This window comes from Anolis sagrei, chromosome 6 (genome assembly GCF_037176765.1).
Source record: "Anolis sagrei isolate rAnoSag1 chromosome 6, rAnoSag1.mat, whole genome shotgun sequence".
Lineage (NCBI taxonomy): Eukaryota > Metazoa > Chordata > Lepidosauria > Squamata > Dactyloidae > Anolis > Anolis sagrei.
Window position 1 is genome coordinate 47,025,443 of NC_090026.1, and position 24,452 is coordinate 47,049,894.

Genomic DNA, 24,452 nt, shown 5'->3' on the forward strand with positions numbered 1-24,452 from the left:
GCTAAGCAGTTTGGTGGCCCATCCCCTGTTCCTCATTCAGGTGAACAGCAAACATTTTAAAAATATAGAATATATAATATAATTTTTATTAATATTCACCCGTTAACTCCAATATATGCCAATTGTGAGCTTGTTTTCAGCAGTTACATTCCCTTGATCATGTTTGTATGAGGGGTGAGGGAGAGGGAAGAAGAGGCCAAGTGCTGGCGCCGACACATTGGCGCATTCAGTGGCACGCAATACAATCGTCAAGTGTCAATGGAGGGTCCACGTGGCCAGTGCAGTGAGCGCAAACTCCTCTGCAGGAGGTGCTCACTTCCATGGAAGTAGAAGCCATAAGGACTAGCCAGCTCAGGCTGGCCCAACTCTTCAGCAACTTTGCCTATACTTCTCCAAAGACTCTTGGTTACTGCAGCACCAGGCCAACCTATGGGAAAACGTATAAAAGGAAGGTTTAGAAAAGATTTAAGACTAGGAGCGAGCATCAGAATGTTTTTTGGTCAAAAATGCTCCCAGTTGCCTCTATCATTACAATCTCCACTGTTTAAAAAGGTCTCTCTAAGGCCTGAGGATAAAGTGGCCCAGATGTGCCTCGAATCTTAAAGAACAACAAAACATTCCCTATGCAAACAGAAGATCTTTACTGCTGTCTGGGGGCAATTTATGTTGTAGGAGTTGGGCCCTGTGAAATCCTTGTTGAAGAACTTCGAATTTCTTGTCACTATACTAGTAGGTCAAATAATGAATCCTCAATTCACCCACAAGAGGCAGAATGATACAGCAGTTAGCAGTGTTGCAAACAGGCCTCGAGAGCATCTATCAACAGACCAGCAATTCAACGTGACTTTATAAACCTATTTTAAGGCTTTCTCCCAGAGCGCCACTCTGAAAATATCTGGGAAGCACTTCATAGTAAAAAATAATGTGAGGCAATTCATACCCCAGACTGTGTGTGTATGTGTGTGTGTTTTGCCGGGGGGGGGGGGGGGGGGGAGGACAGATGGACCAATGAAGTGAACAACTAGGATTCCCAATTCTAGATTGCAGTTAAAGTTTCAAGCCTTGCTGTGATTAATCTGAAAGCAGAACACAGCAGGAGAACTCCTGAGGCAAAATCAGGGCAAACCCTGCCAACTGCTAAATGGAAGAAATGTGAAAATATGTCATATTACAATATCTGGCAACAGCAGCTAGGGAAAATAAAGAAAACGCAGTGCTGGAGGCAAATGCAGAGGAAAATGAGGTTGAATACCCCAAAAAAAAAAAAAAAAAAAAAAGAGGAAATGGCAGGAGATGGAGGACAAAGAGTTGGAAGATAACTATTGCATATTTTGAAATCTCTCCATTTCTTATTAGGATATAGGCTGCAAAATGTTGATGGGGATTTTCTAAAGCAAAGAAAATAGATATCTGGTTTGTCACCAGAAGACTTTGTCCCAGTCATGAAGCTCACTGCATGATCTGAAGCATATCAGTATCTCTTTGCTCTTATTAAGTTAAAGGTAAAGGTTTCCCCTTGACATTAAGTCTAGTCGTGTCTAACTCAGGGAGGTGGTGCTTATCTCCATTTCTAAGTCGAAGAGCTGCATTGTCCATAGACACCTCCAAAGTCATGTGGCAGGCATGACTGCATGGAGCGCTGTTACCTTCCAGCCAAAGCGGTACCTATTGATCTACTCACAATTGTATGTTTTCAAACTGCTCGATTGGCAGAAGCTGGTGCTATCAGCGGGAGCTCACCCCGCTCCCTGGATTTGAACCGCTGACCTTTTGGTCAGCAAGTTCAGCAGCTCAGCAGTTTAACCTGTTGCGCTACTGGGGGCTCTTATTACTTATAATAAAACGTGTACAGTGCTTTATAAAAGAAATGTTACAAAAACACAGAGAACGACTACACTGAAATGCCATGCAGATCAGGTTGTTACTAATGTGTTCTGCCAACTCCAAATATTTAGGTTATTTCTTTCTACTTCTACTTCAAAGTATTTTAGTTTTTGCCTTAAAAATGAGAGTTCTTCAGGATTACATTGCATACTTGGTGTTTTGTGACTCAGTTTGAACTGCAGTTTGGAAAGCATGCACCTTCCAATGTGTTGCCTTCTTATAGTTGTATAGTAGTGACTACTCACTTTCTCTGGCCCCATGCTGGGGCATTTCCAATTGTAGAGATAATATTGCAAGTTTCCATCTCCAATCCCAAACTTCAGCTTCTCCAGGAAGGTTTTATTCTCCATGAGATCCAGGGCATTGAAAACATCAAAGCCTTTCTACTCCAGACAATAAAAAAAAACAACAATCAGGTTAATTTTTATACTCTGCCGTTTCTAAAGGGAAGAAACATGAGTCAGAAAATTGTTTTTACTTTTCATCCCACCCAAAACTCAATTATGATGAATGTTTGCACTGCTCTGATAATTTTCCTGCTTATATTTCAGTCTGCATGTGATACCACAGAATATGTCATTTTTCCAAAGGGTGCACAGAATGAAGTTGAATAGACTGTATAATAGAAAACAAGACAGCAGCTCACCATCTTGGCTAATATAAGGGCATCATTCATAAGGTCAAGATATGGTGTCTTGGTGTGGACATTGTAGAAGGAGTAGGCAGCTTTCAAGCTCTTGTGAGTCGGATGATTCATAATGGTGGAGGGCAGGGTGTAAAAACTCAAGAAGTCTGTCACTTCCCCATCAGTATTCTGGAGAAAAGGATGAGAAATTGAGAAATAAATCCCTTTACTTCCGAATCTAGGAAGTTAGTTAATGTTCAACAATAAAGAAAACACCTACTTTTGTGCTTCAGTTTCCAAAGCCCTGTGACTAAAATTGACTGCAGATAATATTTATTTATTTACTATATTTGTATACCACCCTTTCTCAGCCCTCAGGCGACTCAGAGTAATAGAAAACTGTCTCACCTCCACCACAAATGTGTCAATGATGTTGGTCTGGGGCAGAAACCAGTGCTCCACTTCTTCCTCATTCATGACGGGAGTCAAGTGGAATTGCTTCAAATATTCTGCCAGTAGCCTATACACAGCAGGGATGTCTTTGTGCTCCATTGGTCGCAGCCCTGGGGTCTTTGGAGTCTGAGGAGAGAGAACATTTGACTGCTTAAGAAGGTTTGTGGTACATAAATCCTTTAAAAAAATAATAAGTTTTTATTGAAGATTTTTCAAACATAGTATACATAAAATACGGAGTGGGGGGGGGGGGCTTTGGGGAGGGGAGGAAGGAAAAGAGGGTAAAAAATAGGGGAGGGGGAGAAAGAAGAGAAAGAAAAGAAAAAAGAAAAAGGGGGGGGGGGAAAGGGGGGGGAATCTTGGCTTCCCAATCTTCTTCTCCGCGTTATCTTCTGTGCTGATCAAATTTATTTCTTCGTTAACCAAAACAGCTTCCATTTCTAAGTATTTGTTTCATCTTCTTCTCTCGCATATGTCCCTAGTTTGTATTTGGTATCCAGTTTTTCATAAACTCTTCAAACTTCTGCCAATCAGTTTTCTTTATAGGTATTCCTGTGTAGTCTTTCAAATAGAAGGTCAATTTATCCATATCTTTTGTTTCCCAGACTTTATTTAGCCATTATTCTTCAGTTGCCGTATCCTTTAATTTCCATTTTCTGGCGTACGTTATTCTGGCCACAGTCGTCAGATATGTAAACAAAATATCTTCATTTTCTTCAAGCTTTATGTCCTCATCAGTAATTCCTGGTAGGAAGTATTCTGGCTTCATCTGTATTTTGACTTTTAGGATTTTTTGACTTGCCTCTTGTATCATTTTCCAGTAGCATCTGGCTTTGGAGCAGGACCACCATGTATGATAAAAAGTTCCAATGTGTTGTTCACATTTCCAACATTTGTTATTGATATTTTATAGATCAAACTAAGTTTCTGTGGTATCATATACCACCTAAAGAACATCTTATACCAATTTTCTTTAAGCTCTGTTGCATACGTATATTTTAATTTTTTATCCCACATCAACTCCGATTCTTTCAATTTTATGGGTCTACCTATATTGGCGGCCCATACATTCTTTTACTAATTCTGTTTCCGTGGCCCACTCTAATAGTTTGGTATATATATTTGTGATACATAAATCCTTTTTTATACTCAACCTGAGCATTTTCGAGGAGATTGTAGTTCTGCAACACGTTACATGCTGTATATACAAAAGATCCCTGTTCTTGTTCCTGAGTCTGCAGGCAGGGCCAGAAAAGGCTTTATCTGACACACTGCTGAACACTGAGCTAAATGACCCAGCAATCTGTGTCATCTGTATGTTTACTGAAGGGAGAAAGTTTGAAAGCTACTGAAAGTAAACCATCAGATAACAATACTGCACTATGCCCTTCCCTCAATAGTTCATGTGTAGTCTGTTGTCTTTATGATGGTGTTTTAATTCCCTTTCTGCAATTAGACACTGGGAACACATGTCCTGTTCAAGCAGTAAGAAAGAATCTATCATTGATTGCATAGCCCTATTCTTTGGCTCCCCCTGCTGTGGAAACTGAGCAATTACATGCCATGTAGGTTTGCCTTGACCTACACACAAATCTGCAAAAATAAAAAAGGTAACTATATGGATGTGCCTTATGCAAGCACACTCTAAAAAGTGGAAACACTTCTGCTTTAGAGAAAGGTGTCCTTGGGCTGAGAAGAAGGACCTATTTCAATGTAATTTTCAGGTGGATACTTTACAAACATTTTGATGATCTACAGCATAACCCAGAATCATTTAAATACCATATACTGGAAGTAGTTACACAATCCAAACATATGGACTTACAACAATAAACTCCTACAAAGAGAAACATATTGGATCTTCAGATTACGGACAGACTATCCACATGGTCTAAAATGAACAAAATTTGTACAGTTGTTATATATAATTCTGGGGTTTTATCCAAATCATTCTAATTATACTACACATCCCTATTTTAGTACATTGAGGGAACTCACAGAGGCATCTAAACATTTATTTTCAATATATGTAACTTTCAAATGCTTACAGCCACATTTTTCCTTAGGTCTAGATCCCACTAAGTAAAAAAAACCCCTGTATCCCTAAGGAGAACAAGTGTCAAGTTTATAACTTTGCAAGTACCTCCAAATGTGTTTTAATATATGATGTTCAATGGATATATTTGCAGCAAATGTTGATGTATATAACAAGTGTCAAGTTCATAACTTTGCAAGTACCTTTAAATGTGTTTTAGTATATGACGTTCAATTGATATATTTGCAGCAAATGTTGATGTATATAACAATTTCAGATCACCAGAGGAAGGCCTGGATTAAGGCCGAAACCGGTCGTGGGCGGCTGATTCATGTTCAACTCGGCATAAGAACACACAGCGTTGATACCATATCAGATTTGTAAAAATCTGCCAATAGCTCCCAAACCCTCACCCAAACATCGATGTAACTGCTTTCAACCCCACCCTTGATATCTCCACTCGACTTCCTGCAAATACATCAGGGAAAATTCCTTTAAAATGACAGTCAGCCCCTTGATAGAGAATCATCTTTGGTGTTCCTAAAGAAGTGGAATGGCACAGGGGTGAGGATAATACAGAAAAGTTTCTGCCACGGTGGGGTTGGGGAAATGACACAAATAAGAGCTTATGCTGAAATGGGATGGGGAAGCCTTTCTAACTGCAGTAGGTATGGCTCAAGCATCAGATTACAGCTCACAAAGCATCTCACAAATACGTTTCATGGAAAAACACTTTCCAATTATGAGAAACAGTTTGAAATTCTACAATGCCGAAAACTTCTGTTCCATCAATTGCGAGGGGTGCAATTCCCACATGAAAGATTTTTTACACAGTGAACATTTTTAGGTCCGGCCCTGCCCATTACAAACCTCTGGAAGCCGATAGAGTTTCATGGTGCGTTGCATAGTCATGTTCCTGCTCAGGTGGGAAAACTTTACTTCTATCAGCTTGCGTGGATTCAGGGACCGATGCCAGTACCTGCCAAAAAGAGAAGACTTCCAAGTTATTAATCTCATCCCATATAAATATTCAATCAAATCCCAGAATAATGGGCAATATTTTGTTTTTGTTTTTTGCAATTACAGGATAGCTGCCTAATTGATTTTTTCCTTCCAGCACCCCATATTATTTTTCTCATGTAAGTCAAAAGTTTGGACAATGGTGACGTTTCTGGGATTTCTCTAGTCTTCATTTGCAAAAAGGAAGGCCTTCAAGGAATTCTGCTGCATCCTTCCTTGGGTAACCTATCTGTCTATATCAGCAGCCCAATGATGGAGTCAGGACTGCCTTGCCTGCTAAACAGTGCAAGCAAGGAATTGTGTTTTAATTTAAGGTACATTTAAATATATAATAACAATATACTGTATATACTCAAGTATAAGCTGAGTTTTCAGTCCATTTTAGACTGAAAAAGCCCCCCTCGGCTTATACTCGAGTCAAAGTTATTTATTGTGTTACTCTGTTGTTCTTCTTCTTCTTCTTCTTCTTCTTCTTCTTCTTCTTCTTCTTCTTATTATTATTATTATTATTATTATATTTATTACATTTATTATTTTACTCTATTATTGTTATTATTACATTTATTATTTAACTCTATTATTACTGGAAGGATACGTAAACACATTTACATTGAAGGAGGTTAGAATAATGGTTTACTTCAAGTTGGACATTCTTATTTTAAATTAGTTTAATGTAAAGGTTCAAAAACATTTAACTTACTGATTATGCCTCAATTAATGTAATTTTATTGGTATCTTTTTATTTTGAAATTTACCAGTAGCTGCTGCATTTCCCACCCTCAGCTCATACTTCAATCAATATGTTTTCCAAGTTTTTTGTGGTAAAATTAGGTGGTAAAATTAGAGGTCACTGGGCTAAGTGACCAGGCAACGTGCCAGCAGTTTCTATTTCCAATCACAAAAAAATCTGCTTGAAAAAATAATCTACCACTCCAATATGCTTCCAAGACTTTAGGGGCTACTCAATTCAATAAAATCTTCTATTTATTTATTTAGAACTTTTATATCCTGTTCTTCTCACCTCCGTGGAGGGACTCAGAATGGCTAACAACAAGAATTCAATGCAAACACTAAATAATATTTAAACAACATCCATAAAACAATAGGTTAAAATGCATATAAGATTAAAATACATATAAAACCATTCGCCAAGTTAAAAATATCGTCCAACTCAGTCCGCACATTGTGGTCAATAACTTTAATCTTTACTGGTCTGATTCCACAGCCAGGATTTCACTTGCTTCCTGAAGGTCAGGAGGGAGGGGGCAGAACTGACTTCATTAGGGAGAGAGTTCCATAGCTGGGGGGGGGGGGGGGCACCATGGAGAAGGCCCGGTCTCTTGTTCTCACCAGACACGACTGTGAAAGTGGAGGGACCGAGAGCAGGGCCTCTCCGGAACATCTCAATGCCCTTGATGGTTTATAGGGGAGAATAATTTCCAACAGATAAACTGGGCCGGAACCGTACAGGGTTTTTTAGGTTAAAACCAGCATTTTGAATACCCATCTCAGATTTTGTAGCTTGCTTTCTGTTTGTTATTCATAGAGTTCCTACAAAAATATTATGGATGACATACATCAGAGGGAGAGTTTAAATCTAGAGATTCAGTGAACAAGTGTGCAATTGGAGGACAGGCATCAGTAAAAGAAAGTGGCAAATAGGAAGCTATCTTTGAGAAGGAGAAAAATAAATCCAGGAACTAGCTTACCTGCAGGTTCCAACAGGTTTTGGCAGCACTACTCCTGCAGTGTAGACAGCTTGGAAAATTCCCTCCAAGTGAACTCGTCGGGTGATCTCTCGGATCAGAACAGGGGCCACACGCTTGGAACGCAGTTTTTTGTGCACACAGAGAAAGTTTATTTCTACCATCTTCTTCTCCCTTCAGAAAAAGGGAGGGAGGATGGTGAATGCAGCCTGTCAGTTGCATTTTTACAAGTAAATTGGAGAACACAGACAATATCTGCTCAAAATGCCTTGTTTATATAATCTTTCCCTCCTTACCTTGACGTTACACAATTTTAAGTTCTCTAAACCCAAGATGTTTCATTGTACAGACAGTCACTCATTGTATTTATAATAAAGACTACATTTGCAAAAAATATACTTTCTGCAGCACTGATGTCACATTGGGAATATTACCATAAATGCTCCAATATACAGATTTGCAGAACTATGGTAGAAGTTTCTAATTACATAATTTCTACACTGAAAGGTAATATGGTTCCAGCTTGTCTTGATATCCAGACTTGTTTCCATGTGGCAAGGACTCTACCCATGGTTTAAGGTTCTCTGCTTTTCATACATATTATACAGTCAAGTCTAGATTGCGGAAAATTGTTTTGAGTTCTGAGCCTTAACTCCAAATTAGGAAACAATTTTTAACTATGAAAAAATCCAATACCCAGCAAGTTATGGTTATCTCAAATTCAAAACATAGACAGAAAATTGTGACTTAACTTACATATCATATATGTGGATAGTAGCTGGAATAGCACTGATGAATCCAACCAATTTTTTGCTTGAGATGACCCTCACGCCACAGTGCCATTGGGGTAACCAGCCTGGGGGGCGCAAAGCCCTAGAGAAAAGACATGGGCTTATTAGATTGTTTTGCTTCAAGAGTGTCCATGATACGAGCAATGAAACGCAAAACACTACGTAAACAACTTTATATAATCTGCCTAGCAGAGATATCTTCCAGAAACCTTGAAAAGCTGCAACATGCTGGGAAGAGAATGCTGGAGTGAAAGATATGTTGGCCTTGACAATGCAAGGCAGCAGCTTCTTATATAACATGAGGCATCCAAGAACAAATAACAAACAAGTCTACCCTCTGCAGCTCTGTAGACAGAAATATATGAACAATACACAGTGGCATGAAAATCAAGGATTGAGGGAAGAGAACATGAAATTCCTGCACTTCTCTTTGGTGCTTGTATTTGAACTTTGCTTCCTCTGTTGAACTAGGATAAACTACTTTATTGTAAACTAGCCGTCCCCTGCCACGCGTTGCTGTGGCCCTCATGGAAGTTCTGTGTGGGAGGTTTGGCCCAATTCTATCGTTGGTGGAGTTCAGAATGCTCTGTGATTGTAGGTGAACTATAAATCCCAGCAATTATAACTCCCAAATGTCAGGATTCTATTTTCCCCAAACACCACCAGTGTTCACATTTGGGCATATTGAGTATTGTGGGATTAGCATAACTCAAAAACCACTGGACGAATTGACACCAAATTTGAACAGCATACTCCTAACAACCCAATGTATGTCTTTCACTCAAAAATTGATTTTTTGGGAGTTGTAGTTGCTGGGATTTATAGTTCACCTACAATCAAAGAACATTCTGAACTCCAGCAATTATGGAATTGAACCAAACATGGCATACAGGACTCCCATGACCAACAGAAAACACTAGAAGGGTTTGGTGGGCACTGACCTTGAGTTTGGGAGTTGTAGTTCACCTACATTCAGAAAGCACTGTGGACTCAAACAATGATGGATCTGGACCAAACTTGGTACGAATATTCCATATGCCCAAATATGAACACAGATGGGGTTTGGGGGGAAATAGACCTTGACATTTGGGAGTTGTATTTATTAGGATTTATAGTTCACCTACAATCAAAGAGCATGCTGAACCCCAGCAATGACAGAATTGGGCAAACTTCCCACACAGAACCCCAATGACCAACAGAAAATACATAAGGCCAACCAGTCCAACTCCCTTCACCAGGGCAAGAAAATGTAATCAAAGCCCCTGACAAAGAGCCATCCACCCATATATATAGATAGATAATATGATTCATACACACACACACACACACAGTATCATAGATTTGAAAGGGACCCCTAAAGATGGATAATTATATGTTGCATGTTCCAGAGTAGGCAAACCAGACAATCTCCACGTCAACACTGACAAAGAAACATCAAGAAATACTTTTTCCCCAGAAGCATAAAGAAATTACATATATTAGAAATCAACACTTTCTCATCACATTATTTTCCAGATCACCAGACTGGGCCACAGCAATGTGTGGCAGAGGATGGCTAGTTTTGATATATTCCAGGCAGCATAGTAATGAGTAAAGGGTTGGACTAGGGTTAGGAAGATTAGTTTTTAGGCAGACAGCTCTAGGGCTTCAGCAAACTACAGACCAATGGATTTCATAGGATACAGACATGGCAATTAAAGATAAATTAGAGGGTGTATCTACACTGTAGAATTGACACCAATTTAACTGCCATGGTTCATTGCTATGGAAAACTACAACTCCCATGATTCCATATCACTGAGCCACAGTTACTAAAAGTGGTGTCAAACTGAATTATAATTATACAGTGAAAATGCTCTCTTAATGATCAAATCTCCATTTGAATATGAGCCTGAGTGGATGACTTTAGATCAGCCTAATCTACTTTGCAAGGCTGCTGTGAGGATAAAAGGAAGATTTTGTACTCGAACATTTTAGGAGAAAGGTGGGATAGATAGAAAGAAAGCAAATTAAAACAAATCTGTATGATGGAGCTTGTGTAAGAGGAGGGAAGGAAAAATGTATAGGGATTACTCCAGAGATATTCAGATAGGAATGTAACTCACCACAACAGGAATTCTGGTGAGTAATCAAACCGGAACATGTTGTCATCATCTTCCACATAGTTCTCATTCAGGAGAGTGTATAGTTCTTTGAGCTAAAGATGCCACAGGAGAGAAGCGTAATTTGCTTAATGAAGCAAACCTTTAAAAGAACAGTATTATCTGATAGGACACACATAGCTAGAATTATTACAGGGCCTCCATGAGTAAAACAACTGGCAAGTTGAAGTTGTGTTAGAAAAGATGCAAGAAGACCCCAAGTTCAATCCCTATCTGTAGACTTTAAGCAAAGCACTGTTCTCTCACTCTTGGTTTCCCATCAAGGACTGTAACACTCTAACTCATGAGTGTTTTCTCAAGCACTGAAATGTTCAAGACCGTAAAACAATGTACAAATTCAAGCACTCTGTAATGAGTAGTAATATTTTAAGGCTCTAATGGCATAAAAGTATATTGTCCATTTATTTTTAATTATTAAGTGAGGGAATAAAGCATTGAGACTCAAACCAGGGGGTGAATTTTTAAAAAGTTGACCAAAACTGATGTAAAAGTACTGAAATGTTACATGCTTGAAAAGTCTGGCCACATTGTGAAACTATGAGTCAAATGAGTAATTGTTGTTCACTGATGTTATGTTTGCTTCAACTTATGGTGACTCTATGAATGAGAGACCCTGTTATTAATAGTCAATGCAGAGATTAGGACAGGACAAGCCATATGATTCAAACAAGGGCACCAAGTTAAACACTATGGGGTGAGCCAAGAATGAAGACACTTGCAATGACCGAAGATGTCAGTTTTCAAGAGGAATTTAGGAGGGCAAGGAGGGGGATGAAAAGAAAAGCTGAATGGAGTAAAAGAGAGTAACGCTGCAGAAGCAGATAATACAGTGATGTGTTTAAAGACAGATAGAGAAAAGGGAACATAAAGTCATTATTCCGAGTCGTGGAAAGTCTCAGATGCCTAGGATTTGGGACTTTGAAGCTCATGCAAATAGTGGAACAGCCTTGTAGCAAGAGTAAGGGGAGAGAGAAGATGGTTTCAAGGAGAACCTCCGAGGATGGATTATGTTCTGCCTCATCCCTACTCACCACACCTCGATCCCCCAAGTCCAGAGCATCCCACATGAAGCCCTGAGGCAAGGAGTAGGGCTCCTGGCGGATTTTGTCCTTGTCAGGTTCAACAGGCCCATGAGTGTTCACGACTTCTCCTGAGGGGGGGAAAGAAAAGAACGAGCCCAGATTATTTCCATGTGTGAACCATTGCTTAAGAATCATTCTCAATGCCAGACCAGTCCTTTTATATGTTCCAGGCAGAACAAAGCCAGAAAAAGTTGCTTTCTTGGACCTAGCTCTCCCACAACTTTCATTGGTCATGATGATTGGCTGAATCAAATCCAAAAAGTATCTAGGGTTTACTAGGTACACTTCTTGTCTGAAAAACGTCATCCTATAGAATTGTTTAGGTTCGCTTAGTTAAAACCTTAAATTCGTTAAAACCTACTGAATTTGGTCTTCCGAATCAATTTTGAACCATGCAGGAAAAGCAAGAGGTGTCAATACGATTTGAACCACTTACCCCTTTTATTCATAAATATTTCATAATGTTCGGAAGTCTCTCAAAGTTATTTTAATTTTCACAAACATTAAGCAATTTTTGCAAAGTTTTTCTTCCCCTCGCGGGCGATGCAAAGGAGGGATGAGGTGGGCGTGCCTAAGCACAGCCATAGTTGTAGTTTGTGAAGGGAGGGCCCCCAATGGTAGGGATTGCAAAAGGCCCTGTTGTCAAACTACATTTCCCACACTGCCTTGCTGCGCATTAGCCAAAATGGCTGAGCAGCAGGCTCCTGCGCCTCCTTTTCTGCATTACCAGCTGGATTCTCCCTCCAGAGTTTGCATTCAAACCAAGTTTTCCTCACCCGCCCCCCTTCTCACCCCAATCTCAAGGTTTGGCAACTGGAAGTTTAGCCAGGCATGAGGCAGCCTCCATTCAACAGGATCAAGCCAATGCTAGGTTCAAAGAAAGAAAGAAAGAAAAGGGGAAGGTGGGAGAAAATCGGGAAGGGAGAAAGAAGATGATGCTTTCTGTCATAGATCAGCGGCACTAAAGGTTGATTGGGATATTGGCTAAAGTGACCAATTTTGGAAAGGAAGGAGAACCTGTCAGAAGCACCTTCCTTCCCTTCCCTTCCTCCCCTTCCTCTCTTCCTCCCTCCCGCCTTTCTTCATTCATTCATTCATTCCCTCTCCTGCCTCCCTCCCTCCAGGTGGATCAGGCAGATCTTCTCGAGGAACCACTTCCAAATGCTTTGCCTCAATGCTACACAATCCTGGGAGCTGTAGTTTTGCATGGTTTTTTAGCCTCCTTTGCCAAAGAGCGCCACACTACAAACCGCAGGATCCCATAACATTGAACTGTGGCATGGCTGCATCTAAACCAGGCCTGGGCAAACTTTGGCCCCTCCAGGTGTTTTGGGTTTCCACTCCCATTATTCCTAACAGCCTGAACCCAAGTGGCACCTGCCTCCTCCTCCTCCTCAACATTGACAGCTGAGGCAGGCCTGGAGTGGAAGAGCCCCTCGGTTAGGAGTGGCCTGAGTGGAAGAGCCCCTGAAGTTTCCCCAGTGCCAGTGCTGTTTTTTCTTACTGCACATGCGTATCTGCCATTAACAAAGCTGTTTCTGAAGTTTCGGAAAGTTTTGAAAAAAAAAATTAAGTGATTTTAGAATTGAACCACCAGCGCCCCCTACATCCGAAACAAGTTTTGAACCAATTTTTTGGAGCAAACAAGCCTAGCATCCTCCTGATGCCGAATCTTCCAATTTCCACATTTTTCTCCAAGAAGATTAATTGGGCCTTGTTCCTAATGTTTGCTGTGAGGTCCAAGCTTCCTTGTTTCTCAGGTTATATGCACTCAGGTCTTTGGCCTCAGATAAGGAATCTAATCACTCAGACTCACACAAATTATATGATTTCTTGAGAACCATGGAAGCCATAAATCTATACAGTACTGCTACACTCTGCCTCATGCCACTATATGAATTTTTAAAACATAGCAATAACATGGCTGTCTCAATCATAGAGAGATAGTTCCAGCCACCAAATCTAAGCATAAAAAGGGGAAAAATAGGAGAGGAGAAGACATATTAAAATATATGTACCTAACTTGGGAACTGGCTGTGTGTCCCAAAACTGGTAGCTGCGCTTGGTGGCTTCCTCCATTGTCTTGGCAGGTCCTTGTCCTACTGAGAAGAGTTCGATGGCCTTTTGAATCTCATGCATCCTTTCTGGTGGCAATGAATTCACCTGCAAACAGAGCATAGTGAGAATGAGTCTGTTTGGTAAGACTTATTTTCTTTTGCGCATTCTGGAGAAGACATTAGTCTTCCAATTAAAACAGGCGTAAGCATCTTGATATTTTAGGCTACATCTCCCATAAATTCCAACCAGCATGCACCAGAAGTAGGAATTACAGAAGATGCGGTCGAAAACCAGGCAGGGAGATCAAGTTGCTTATCCCTGCCTTAAATATACCTAATGACAATGCATGCCTCCCTCACTGCAATATTATTTCAGCCTACCTGCACTAATTAAATAGAACAGTAATAAGTGCCAACATGGTATTGTAGGTCAAAGAATCTCCTGAGAGTATGCCTTTTGTAGGCTTAGTTGCCACTTCAGCTGAAATCATTTTCTCTGGACTACATCCAAAGTCATTCCTAATTTAAGGTCATAGGTGTCTAGAAATTAGCACAGCATGAGAGACATAGATCCACAGGCCAATGTAAACTTACTAACTGTTGGAGAACTGAAAAAACGTTTTACCTTTACAGATTGATCTTGGGTCATATCAAGTTGATCCCCCTTGTCCTTCTTCCGTTTTTGTTTCTTTTTCTTCTTTTTACCTCCACTATCATCTGCTGGGCTTAAGCCACTAAGAAAGAAAGGAAGCATGATGAAAATGTGAAAACTAATAACACCCAATATATTAAAAGTGTCACAACCCATATCATATTCTCTTTGATTTGAATTAATTGATGTTTATGTGAACATATGATGAAGGACATATTGTAATCAGGCTGGAGAAGGCTCAAAGGGAAACCCTGCCTTGGCCAAAAGCTACAGAATCAATTACATAAATGCAAGTTGCACCACTTGCTTTGGTGGAGGAGAAAAATAGTTATTTTGAGTTTGGGGAGGAAATGAGAGAGGTTGTTTGACATGATTAATTTCCCTGCGTGATACAAACTACCTCGTCACATACCTTGCATTTGTAATGAGCATTCAGTACTTGCTTGAGTCAGAAACCACAGAGGTATCAAGGATGATTTCAAAATGCAAGACTTATGAAACAGTTTTGCACTGTCAATAATACAGAAATATTATTGCCCAACTTAATATCATTCCAGTTGCTACTATGAAAGAATCATCTTCTGCTTGAGTGACATTTCTAAGTAACATATTGTATAAGAAGAAAAACAATCTTTTACCATAGGATTTCAACCTACTTTGGTCCTTCTAATTACCATAATTTGAGATATTGTGGATTTTTAAAGATAAACCTTGTTTAAAGCAAAGGATTTATGGAAATGGTAAAACAAATTGTCTTTACCTCAAATCAGACCTTAGAAATGGCTTTCTGGACTATAAATTTCAAAGATTCAAGCCAGAATGACTAGGGTAGTTTGGGAGTTATGGTTCATGAAAATAACTTTTCCAAGCTATGCCAAAACGCAACCACTTTCCTGAAGCCATACAAAGCAGCAATGGCAGGCCTAGGAGCCGATTGCTCCCTGGATGGATATTACCCATAATCCCTGACCATTGTCCCTGGTGGCATATAGCAAATAGTGACAAGTTACCTGTTTTTCAGAAGATTACTTGTATTTATTAAATTATTTGTTAATTGCATTTCTATGCTGCCTTTCTCCTAGAATGGGACCCAAGTCAATTCTTCTTCTCTTACTCAAAATGGCTAACTATAATAAATTTTAAACTACATTCAAACCACATGTAATTAAAACTGGACTTAAAAGACATTAATAATCATTAATAAAAAGAAATGACCACTCAGCCATTTAAAATATCCTTAATAAAAATTCAAAAGGGCCATCTGAATAAAAAGGTCATTTACCCCTAGAAAGGCAGCATGTGCAGGCAAGCCTAGTTTCACTTGAGGGTATATTCAGAACCTGGGAGCAACCACATCACTACCAAACATTTCTTCACTGGTGAGGAGGAAGAGAAGAAAGGTCTCTGCTCAAACCATTAGAACCTGGATAGGATGCCTTACAATCTTGTTCCTGTTGTGTAAGGCTTTTAAGGTCAAAATCAACAGTGTGACCTGAAACAGTATGGTAGCCCCAGTGAAGGCGTTTTAACAAAAAAGACTGGTGGTGGGGTGCTGTAGGATTGAAGGTTTCACATATTTCCTGTAAGTGGCCTTAGTTACAGAAATCTAGCTTCAGCATTGCAGGTCAGATGAAGCTTTCTAAAATTTTTCATAGGTGGCTTGCACATATTATATTGCAATGGTCCAAATGCAATGGGACTACAGCATATATCACCACAATCACAGCTTGCCTCGCTGATCTTCTCACTGAAATACCAAACATAATATTTCAAGAAATCCCAAAACAAAGTCCAAAATCCAGTCCAACCTCCTATGAAATGAGCAATGGCATTTTAAAAAATCCAGATAGAATCCCACACAGCTTGCTCTACTAGCGACCTGCTCTTCAGGCTAGAATGTTCTTCCTAAGATAAAGCAGAGAAGCAATTCTTTGCAGTGTGTCAAACATGACGCTTTTCAATGCTGCTGTACTGTTTCACACATTCTGCTGACTCACTTTGCCTCCAATTCAAATCCCTGTAAATCCAACTTGGCAAATCCACAGCTAATCAGGCACCGTACTTAAAAGTAGTAATCTTTTGAGAAACCAGAGATAGAGAGCAGATCAACTCAGAAGGAGATTCTTCTAAGAAGTGGGAATTTAATATGGCATGGGTCAGACATTGTGGATAAATTAAAACAGGCTATGAAATTTCTGCAGCAGATTAACCATCTTCTATGCAATATAGTAAAATGGTTTAAAAACTTTTGCAATGGTTGCAAGTGTTGTTATAAGACTGTAGTGTTCACCTCCTGTACTGCACATGGTCATGTGAAGCAATAGCACCCACTAAGAAACATTATATTCTGGGGTTTTTTTTTTGAAAACGTATGAGCAAACGTATGAGCAAAAACACATTTCTAAAAGCCAACTAAAGAAAACAATGTAAAACAGACAAGTCTCACTCTTGAGTGTTCACTGAAGCAGGCAACAGATCAATCTTACTGCATAGCTACATTTCTTGGAACTTTCATATGAATTTTAATGTATCCTATTCACCGGCTCAGTTCAGACATTTTGACAAGCCATGTTTAACTAAGCTTAACTCCAGAATTTTAAATGAATATAAGTAGGCTTTTCATATAAAGGGGAGAAATTGACAATTGGCAAAATAAAATTTAAGTCAAATACACTTAAATGTAGTGCTAGGCCCTATGTTGGTGGGAAAGGAAAATAACCGTAAGACTAAAACACTCTAACTAAAGATTATCAATTGGAGTTTTCCCAGGGCTTTGCTTAGCATCTATTATTGATCCAGTGCCACAATTGTACTGGGCCAAAGCCTCAAATCTATCTGTTCCCAAGGGTTACCAGCAACTTCACTGTCAGCATTATGGGCAAGTACAAGCACTACTTCTGGCCTTTGCTTGCACACCTAAAGGGCAGAACTACTGATGGGAACATGGGTGGCATGTAAGAAATCTTTCCATGATGTTGAGCAACCAGAGGCACATTAGATTTTTGCATGTTGTATAGAGTTCATTTATGATATTCAGCCAAGTGGAACCTAACTTATTTATGAGAGCAAAGGGATATTGAGGGTGGAGCAGGTTTCATGTTGACATGCACAGGTTTAACTCTGTATCATTTCAGGGAAACTCCTGATGTAAATTCACCTATTTTGTTGCTTCTGGTCTGGTGCAATTTGGTGCTGGCGTTGTCTGCAAGTGAAACAGATCCTGGGGTAAAATTAAAGACCTACTACTCAGAATTGTCAAGGACGTAAATGATCAAGTGAGTTCTGATCATCACAAGATGCCAGTTTTAATCAACAGTACCTCAAGAGACCCACAAATAAGATGACTGAAGGTCCATTTATAAACTACAGTTCACACCTGCAGATAGGAAGCTTCTAGGAAAATGAAACAAATAAAACATTTATCCCTGAAACATTTATTCTTCCCTTATCAGCTTGTTCCTCAGGGTTGTTTCCTCCAGACCTAAACAACACCAAAAGCTACAGAGTGAAAAAAACCCACACAAACAGGTATATATATACTCCACTTGCTTTACTACCATCAGATCCTCGGAGGATGTCAGCCACAGATGCAGGTGAAACATCAGGAGAAAATGCTACTGGAACAGTCATATAGCCCAGAAACCACACAACACCCCAGTGATTCTAGCCGTAAATGCCTTCGACAATACACAGAAACATCATTTATACTTGTTAAAGACTAAATATAACTGTCCCAAACCAGGTTGATGACAAGTCATTACATAGACTTATTAACTTCTTTTCCTTTCTTTTAGATTAATAAAGAAAAAAAGAATATTAGCTAGTATGACTCCAGGTTTCCCAATAAAATTGTAACTAATGATTTTTTTCTTGATACTTAAGACTCAGGTTTGAAAATAACTATGGCAAGTAAGAATAGCCCTCCTCACCTCTTTGCAATGGGGGATATAATACATATCCTTTAAACAAGTATGAAACAAGAGGTCTTGTAACATATTTGAGACTAGAATATTTATTCTGTGATAAGTATCCACAGCCATTATTTGTTTCATACAGTTTATGTTGCAGTATATTAATCATCCAGGTGCCTGGTGTCTTTAAGATTAGTTTTCAAATATTCTTTTATTTTAACTCCATGTGACTAACATAGCTATACCTTTCTAAAATGTCGCACTAGAACACAAATACTGTGAGGTTTAGTAATTTTGCTTATTTGCCTAAAAGACTGGCTTATATTTATTGCCACATTTTAAATATTTTCTTCCAGTTTTATTTCAAACAGTGACATGGGAAAACCCCCGAAAAAAACCCACAAGAACTTAGTGACATGGGAAATTGGACATATTTCCTGCAAGCAAACAGGTCAAATCTGTTTAGGAAATATATATATAATTTTGTGATACTTGTTCTCAAACCATATACTCAGCAAACTAATGTACTGTGAGTGCTAGTAAGTCACCAAAAACAGTAATTACTCAATTAAAAGATCTTGAAAGCCCAAAGCACAGAAAAGATTGCCTGCTTTATGAGCTGTTCTTTGTCAAACTAGCTCCTCGTGCAGAAACACAGGGGATGGTTCTCTAAGGAAGACAATTTTAATTTATGCCATTAAGGATTTTTAACCCGACTTGTCAGCATAAAAAAGGTTACCACAGTGATTTACAAATATCAGGGATAAGATACTTCCTGTCCTCCGGCCTATAGTTAAAAGAACATTACATACAATGAAAAGGGATTAGAAGTGAGAAGGGAAACATCTTCCTCTTCCTTATATACACAAATAATAATAGTCTTAATTCACCTTAACTTTTGTTAAACTTTTCTTTAAAAATGGTTAATGTTTTTACAAGTTTTGTAATTTTTTTGTGAAGCATAAAGTGCCTCAGCTGTTAAAGGGTAAGGGCAGATTACAAAAATGGCCCCAAATCATCTCTTCTTAAAGCACTGTTGCTTTTCTACTTCTGCTCTTTTTCCTATATTTCAGAGTAACTAACAAGCCATAACACTGGTTCATTATCTTTCAACATGTGATTCTCAATGGAGCTGAATAGTTACTAACCATGAAAGATATGCTTCATGATAATTCTCCTTCATTTCTGTAACTTTTAATTGCATCAGCCATGGCATTTTTCAAGATTGTCTGTTAAGGTTTTGAATTTAAAATACTGCTCTGTAATAGTTCAGAAGGCGACAATAAGTATTTCGGCTCCCTGAAACCAATTGCTTAGAATCTATACTGTATAACCTAACAACATATTTTAAGCTATGATTATTAGTAATTCTATTAGACTTTTTAGTTGGATCTGTGGTGATGATAAAATATACTTTTTCCTTTGATTTTACTTTTTCATTGCAGTTTGCCTTGGAGATCAGAGTTAATGTTTCTGTTAGTTGCTGTTTAGTGTTTCCGTTAGTATTTGTTGTTTTAAATTAGGGATATGATATTGTTTCAACTTTAGTTTAGCTTTAGCCTGAATCTTCATATATCCTTCTTCTTTCTTCTATTGCTGTGGTCTCAGTTTTGAACTTTCAAAATCAACCAATAAATAAGACTTTAAAAAACACTAATAGGATTTCTCTCAACACTATTTGGAAATTTTAGATAGGTCAAGAAAAAAACTGACAAATTGATTAGTAGTATTAATTCAATTGTAAATCTGAGAACTGCGTTGAAACATTTCCACCAGCTATTAAGTACTTTCAAAGCACAAGTTAAAATTCTGGTTTTGGTCTATAAAATTTTATAAATTATATGTAGCCTAAGGCCAACACACCTACCTAAGATGCTGTTCCAATATCCTCATCATTATTACTACTAACAATACAACGTTCCCAGTTCCTACCTCTATGTATCAAGTCTCTAACAGTAATATGTGAATGGGGTTGCTGTGTTCATAATGCACAACTACTGGAAAGTATTTCCCCTTCATGACTTTTTGCAGTTTGACACTACAATTAACAGCCACAGTCCAGTGCTATGGAACCCTGAGTTGCAGTCTGGTCAGGTACCAGGACTCTTTGACAGAAGACTAAAGAGCTTGGAACACCGGAATTTCCACAATTCCCTAGCATTGAGCCATGGCAGTTAAAGTGTTTCGAACTGCATTAATTCTACAGTGTAGATGTACCTTTAGATTGCATTTGAGTTTTTAATCGCAACTTTTTAAACAATTTTTCTCTTCAAAATGATTGCATTCTACAGCCTGAGCCTTTAAAATATTTGTAAGCATTCCCTGTTATCATACCAAACTGATAAAAATTTGGTCAACAAACCCTGGCTCACATGTGGTACATAATTTAGAGAGTTTCTTGACCTTGGAGGAGTTTTTGCACTATGATTCCTGGAAGTTCACTTCTAGCCAGCGCAGTCTTGCAGGTTGGGGAACTATGTATGCTGTGGCCCAAAAAAGTAATGTTTCCAAGTTCTGAACCTCAGTAATTATTATGATGCCTTTATTGATAATCCATGAATCTTTTGCAGCTATACAGCTACTAAAAGTTCAGAAGGTTTGTGTCAGCATCCTCAAATTCCAAAAACAATAGAAAGCCTCTGGTGAGGAACTATGACAGCCAAAGAAGCAAATTCTAGATCAAACTAATATGGGGAAATGTTCCTCTGAACATACACACAATGCCTTTTATACACACACACACACACACACACACACATGTAGTTTTTATTATTACACTTTAAAAATAATAGAAATCTATAATATTGTTCACACACAAGATAAAAATAAAAAGGGGATGGGGTTGTGGAGCTCTGGTTAGATTAGAGTTTTTAAAAATATCTGTTGTATCACCAAAGAAGAGGAAGGGGTTTGGAGATATAAAAGGTATAATAATAATAATAATAATAATCTTTATTTATACCCTGCCACCATCTCCCCAATGGGGACTCGGAGCGGCTTACATAGGGCCAAGCCCGAACAAGAATTACATTATAACAATACAAATTGCAATAAAATAAACAACATAACATTAAAATAAAACAATATACACAGAACATAGGAGCTAAACATAATAACAAAATGACAGAGGGCGGGCCGCATGTACATAAAATGATTTAAAAAACTCTGGGTAAGATAAGGGGGCAGAACTAATTGTAAGGGAGAACTCAGAGAGAGATAGGAAAATAAGCGAACATTCGTACATGGGGGGGGGGGGGACTCCTGGGACAAGAACGTTGGGGGAGCACTAGCAGAAAATTATGTGGCTACTCTCCGAAAGTGCAATGGTAGAGCCAGGTCTTGAGACTCTTTTTAAAACACACACACTTGGTATAGTTGTTACATCCATATCTTCCACACAAGTATTATACACGTCATCTACAATTTTTAAAGTTTCAAATGTCTTTTCCTTTGTATTTAAGACACAAACACAATTTTAACTTGTGAATTTTAACCTGCATTTTATTGAATTTTAACCTGCATTTCAGCTGTGTGTATCTTGTGCTATGTATCTTGTGTTTTCTCTCTCTGTTTGTATCCTCACGTTCCAAGGATGACAATATAGGTAGCCTTTTTTTGCATCTATACCAGGGGTCCTCAAACTAAGGTCCGGGGGCCGGATGTGGCCCTCCAAGGTCATTTACCTTGCCCTTGCTCAGGGTCAACCTAAGTCTGAAACGACTTGAAAGCACACAACAACAATCCTATCTCATCAACAAAAGCAGCTCCATACTTCCCACTGAAATACTAATAAGTTTATATTTGTTTAAATTGTTCATTTTAATGATTGTATTGTTTTTAAGTGTTTTTTTTTTCAAATTATAATCCGGCCCTCCAACAGTTTGAGGGATTGTGACCTGGCCCTCTGTTTAAAAAGTTTGAGGACCCCTGATCTATACTGTAGAATTAATGCAGTTTAATACCATTTTAATCAAGGCTTAATGTTATAAAAAATTATGTGTATATATATTTTAGTAATGTGTTGTATTTTATGTTCATTTTTTAAAAATTTGTTGTCCCCTGCCTCGAGTTATTAGGACAGGCAGGTAATAAATAACATGCATTATTTTCTTATTATAATTAAAATGTGGGAGCTGTAGTTTTGCAATGACTTTAGCCTTGTCTTCCTAATAGTCCTAATGTCTGACCAAACTATAACTCCCAAGATGCCATAAACTTCTAACTTGTGAATTTTCATCTGCATTTTATTGAATTTAACCTGCATTTCAGCTGTGTTTCTCTTGTATTATGTATCTTGTATTTTATCTCTCTGTTTGTACCCTCGGGCTGCGGGGATGATGATATAGGTAGCTTATATATGCATCTATACTGTAGAATTAATGCAGATTGATTCCATTTTAATCATGGCTCAATGTTATGAAAATGTGTGTGTGTGTGTATGTATGTGTGTGTGTATATATATATATATATATATATAGTAATTTATTGTATTTTATGTTCATTTGTTTTTGAATTTGTTGTCCCCTGAATCGAGTTATTAGGACAGGCAGGTAATAAATAACATGTATTATTGTTCTTATTATAATTAAAATGTGGGAGCTGTAGTTTTGCAATGACTTTAGCCTTGTCTTCCTAATAGTCCTAATGTCTGACCAAACTATAACTCCCAAGATGCCATAGCCTTGAGGAGTGGCAGTTAAAGACGTGTCAAACCGCATTAATTCAACAGTGGAGATGCACCCAGTCTCGAGATAGGCCAGACAAGTGTGTTGACCCAGTCATGCCGCTGTCGGCAACGGGTGGGTACCCATTGGCTCTCCCTTTTGGAGTGGCACCGCGACCGACCACTCAGGACGCAGCGCCCACTCCCCTCGGCCAATCAAGCCTCACACAGGGGAAGGAGGCAGGGGCGAGTTTACTTTGCTCCAGTCCCCCATTCTCCACTTGCATGAGGGCGGCTCCCCTCCGCCTCAGAAACGGCAAAGAGGCCCAGCCCGGGCAGGCCTAGCAGGCGCTCACCCTCGGTTGTAGTTGTGCTCTTCCTCATTCTCACAGTCGCTGCAGTGCTGGTGCTCGTTCTCTTCTGTCGACGGCCGCCTCACTGCTGTATCACCGTCGTCCGCCATCTTGGCAATGGGAAGCCTTCGCGGGCTGGTGCGCATGCGCAGCCTCCGAAACGCGGCTGCGATTGGGCGCCCCGGCGCAAAGCCTTGTGGGATTTGTGGTCACCTTTGAAGAGTTCGGGAGACTCCTTCTTCAAGGGAATGAAAGCAGCATGCGCTCAGGAACAGCTCAATTTAACCTCTCTGTAGAGACTGGCCCGCCCCTTAAAACTTCCCATTGAGGCTCCCTTCCCAAGTAATTTTGCCCAAGGAGATACACTGCGTGTCAAGAAAAGGGAGGGATTTCACTCTCACCTCTTCTATCTATCTCTCTATCTATCTAAAAATGCTCTGTGCATAATGAGTTCCTTAAAAACATAAGAACCAATGAATGAAAACACACCAAATTTGGCAACAAAACATCTCACAACACAAGGAGTGACCATCACTCAAAAAATTATGATTTTGTCATTTGGGAGTTGTAGTTGCTGGGATTTATAGTTCCCCTACAATCAAAGAGCATTCTGAACTCCATCACCGATGGAATTGAACCAAACTTGGCACACAGAACTCCCTTGACCAACAGAAAATACTGGAAGGGTTTGGTGGGCATTGACCTTGAGTTTGGGAGTTGTAGTTCACCTACATCCAGAGAGCACTGTGGACTCAAATAATGATGGATCTGGACCAAACTTGGCACAAGCACTCAATACACCCAAATATGAACACAGGTGGCATTTGGGGGAAATACACCTTGACATTTGGGAGTTGTAGTCACTGCGATTCACAGTTCACCTACAATCAAAGAGCATTCTGGACCTCACCAACGACAGAATCGAGGCAAACTTCCCACACAGAACCCCCATGACCAACAGAAAATACTTAAGGCCATCCAATCCAACTCCCGTGATCAGGGCAAGAAAACGTAATTAAAGTCCTCCTGACAAAGAGCCATTCAGCCATAGATATTGA

At 39.2% G+C, this 24,452-nt stretch overlaps 1 protein-coding gene across 1 annotated transcript; it reads right to left on the reverse strand.

Annotated features, from left to right (window-relative positions):
• Positions 1 to 65: 65 nt before the first annotated feature.
• Positions 66 to 23,607, reverse strand: NMT1 (N-myristoyltransferase 1). Its single transcript, XM_060781194.2, has 12 exons — positions 23,398 to 23,607; positions 14,441 to 14,549; positions 13,777 to 13,921; positions 11,708 to 11,826; positions 10,620 to 10,711; positions 8,480 to 8,596; positions 7,727 to 7,897; positions 5,868 to 5,976; positions 2,918 to 3,088; positions 2,531 to 2,698; positions 2,130 to 2,267; positions 66 to 427 (listed from the first exon to the last, which is right to left on the reverse strand). The coding sequence occupies exons 1-12, from the start codon at positions 23,538 to 23,540 to the stop codon at positions 407 to 409; spliced, it is 1,503 nt and encodes a 500-aa protein (XP_060637177.2). The 5' UTR covers positions 23,541 to 23,607; the 3' UTR covers positions 66 to 406.
• Positions 23,608 to 24,452: the final 845 nt, after the last annotated feature.

Bases quoted from the DNA above. Each gene is read 5' to 3' on its own strand.
- NMT1 (XM_060781194.2), bottom strand. From the start codon at position 23,540: ATGCGCACCAGCCCGCGAAGGCTTCCCATTGCCAAGATGGCGGACGAC. The intron at 14,550-23,397 runs GTGAGCGCCTGC...TTTCTTTCTTAG, and splicing joins GAGCACAACTACAACCGAGG to TGGCTTAAGCCCAGCAGATG. The intron at 428-2,129 runs GTGAGTAGTCAC...GTTTTCCCATAG, and splicing joins CCAGCATGGGGCCAGAGAAA to GTTGGCCTGGTGCTGCAGTA.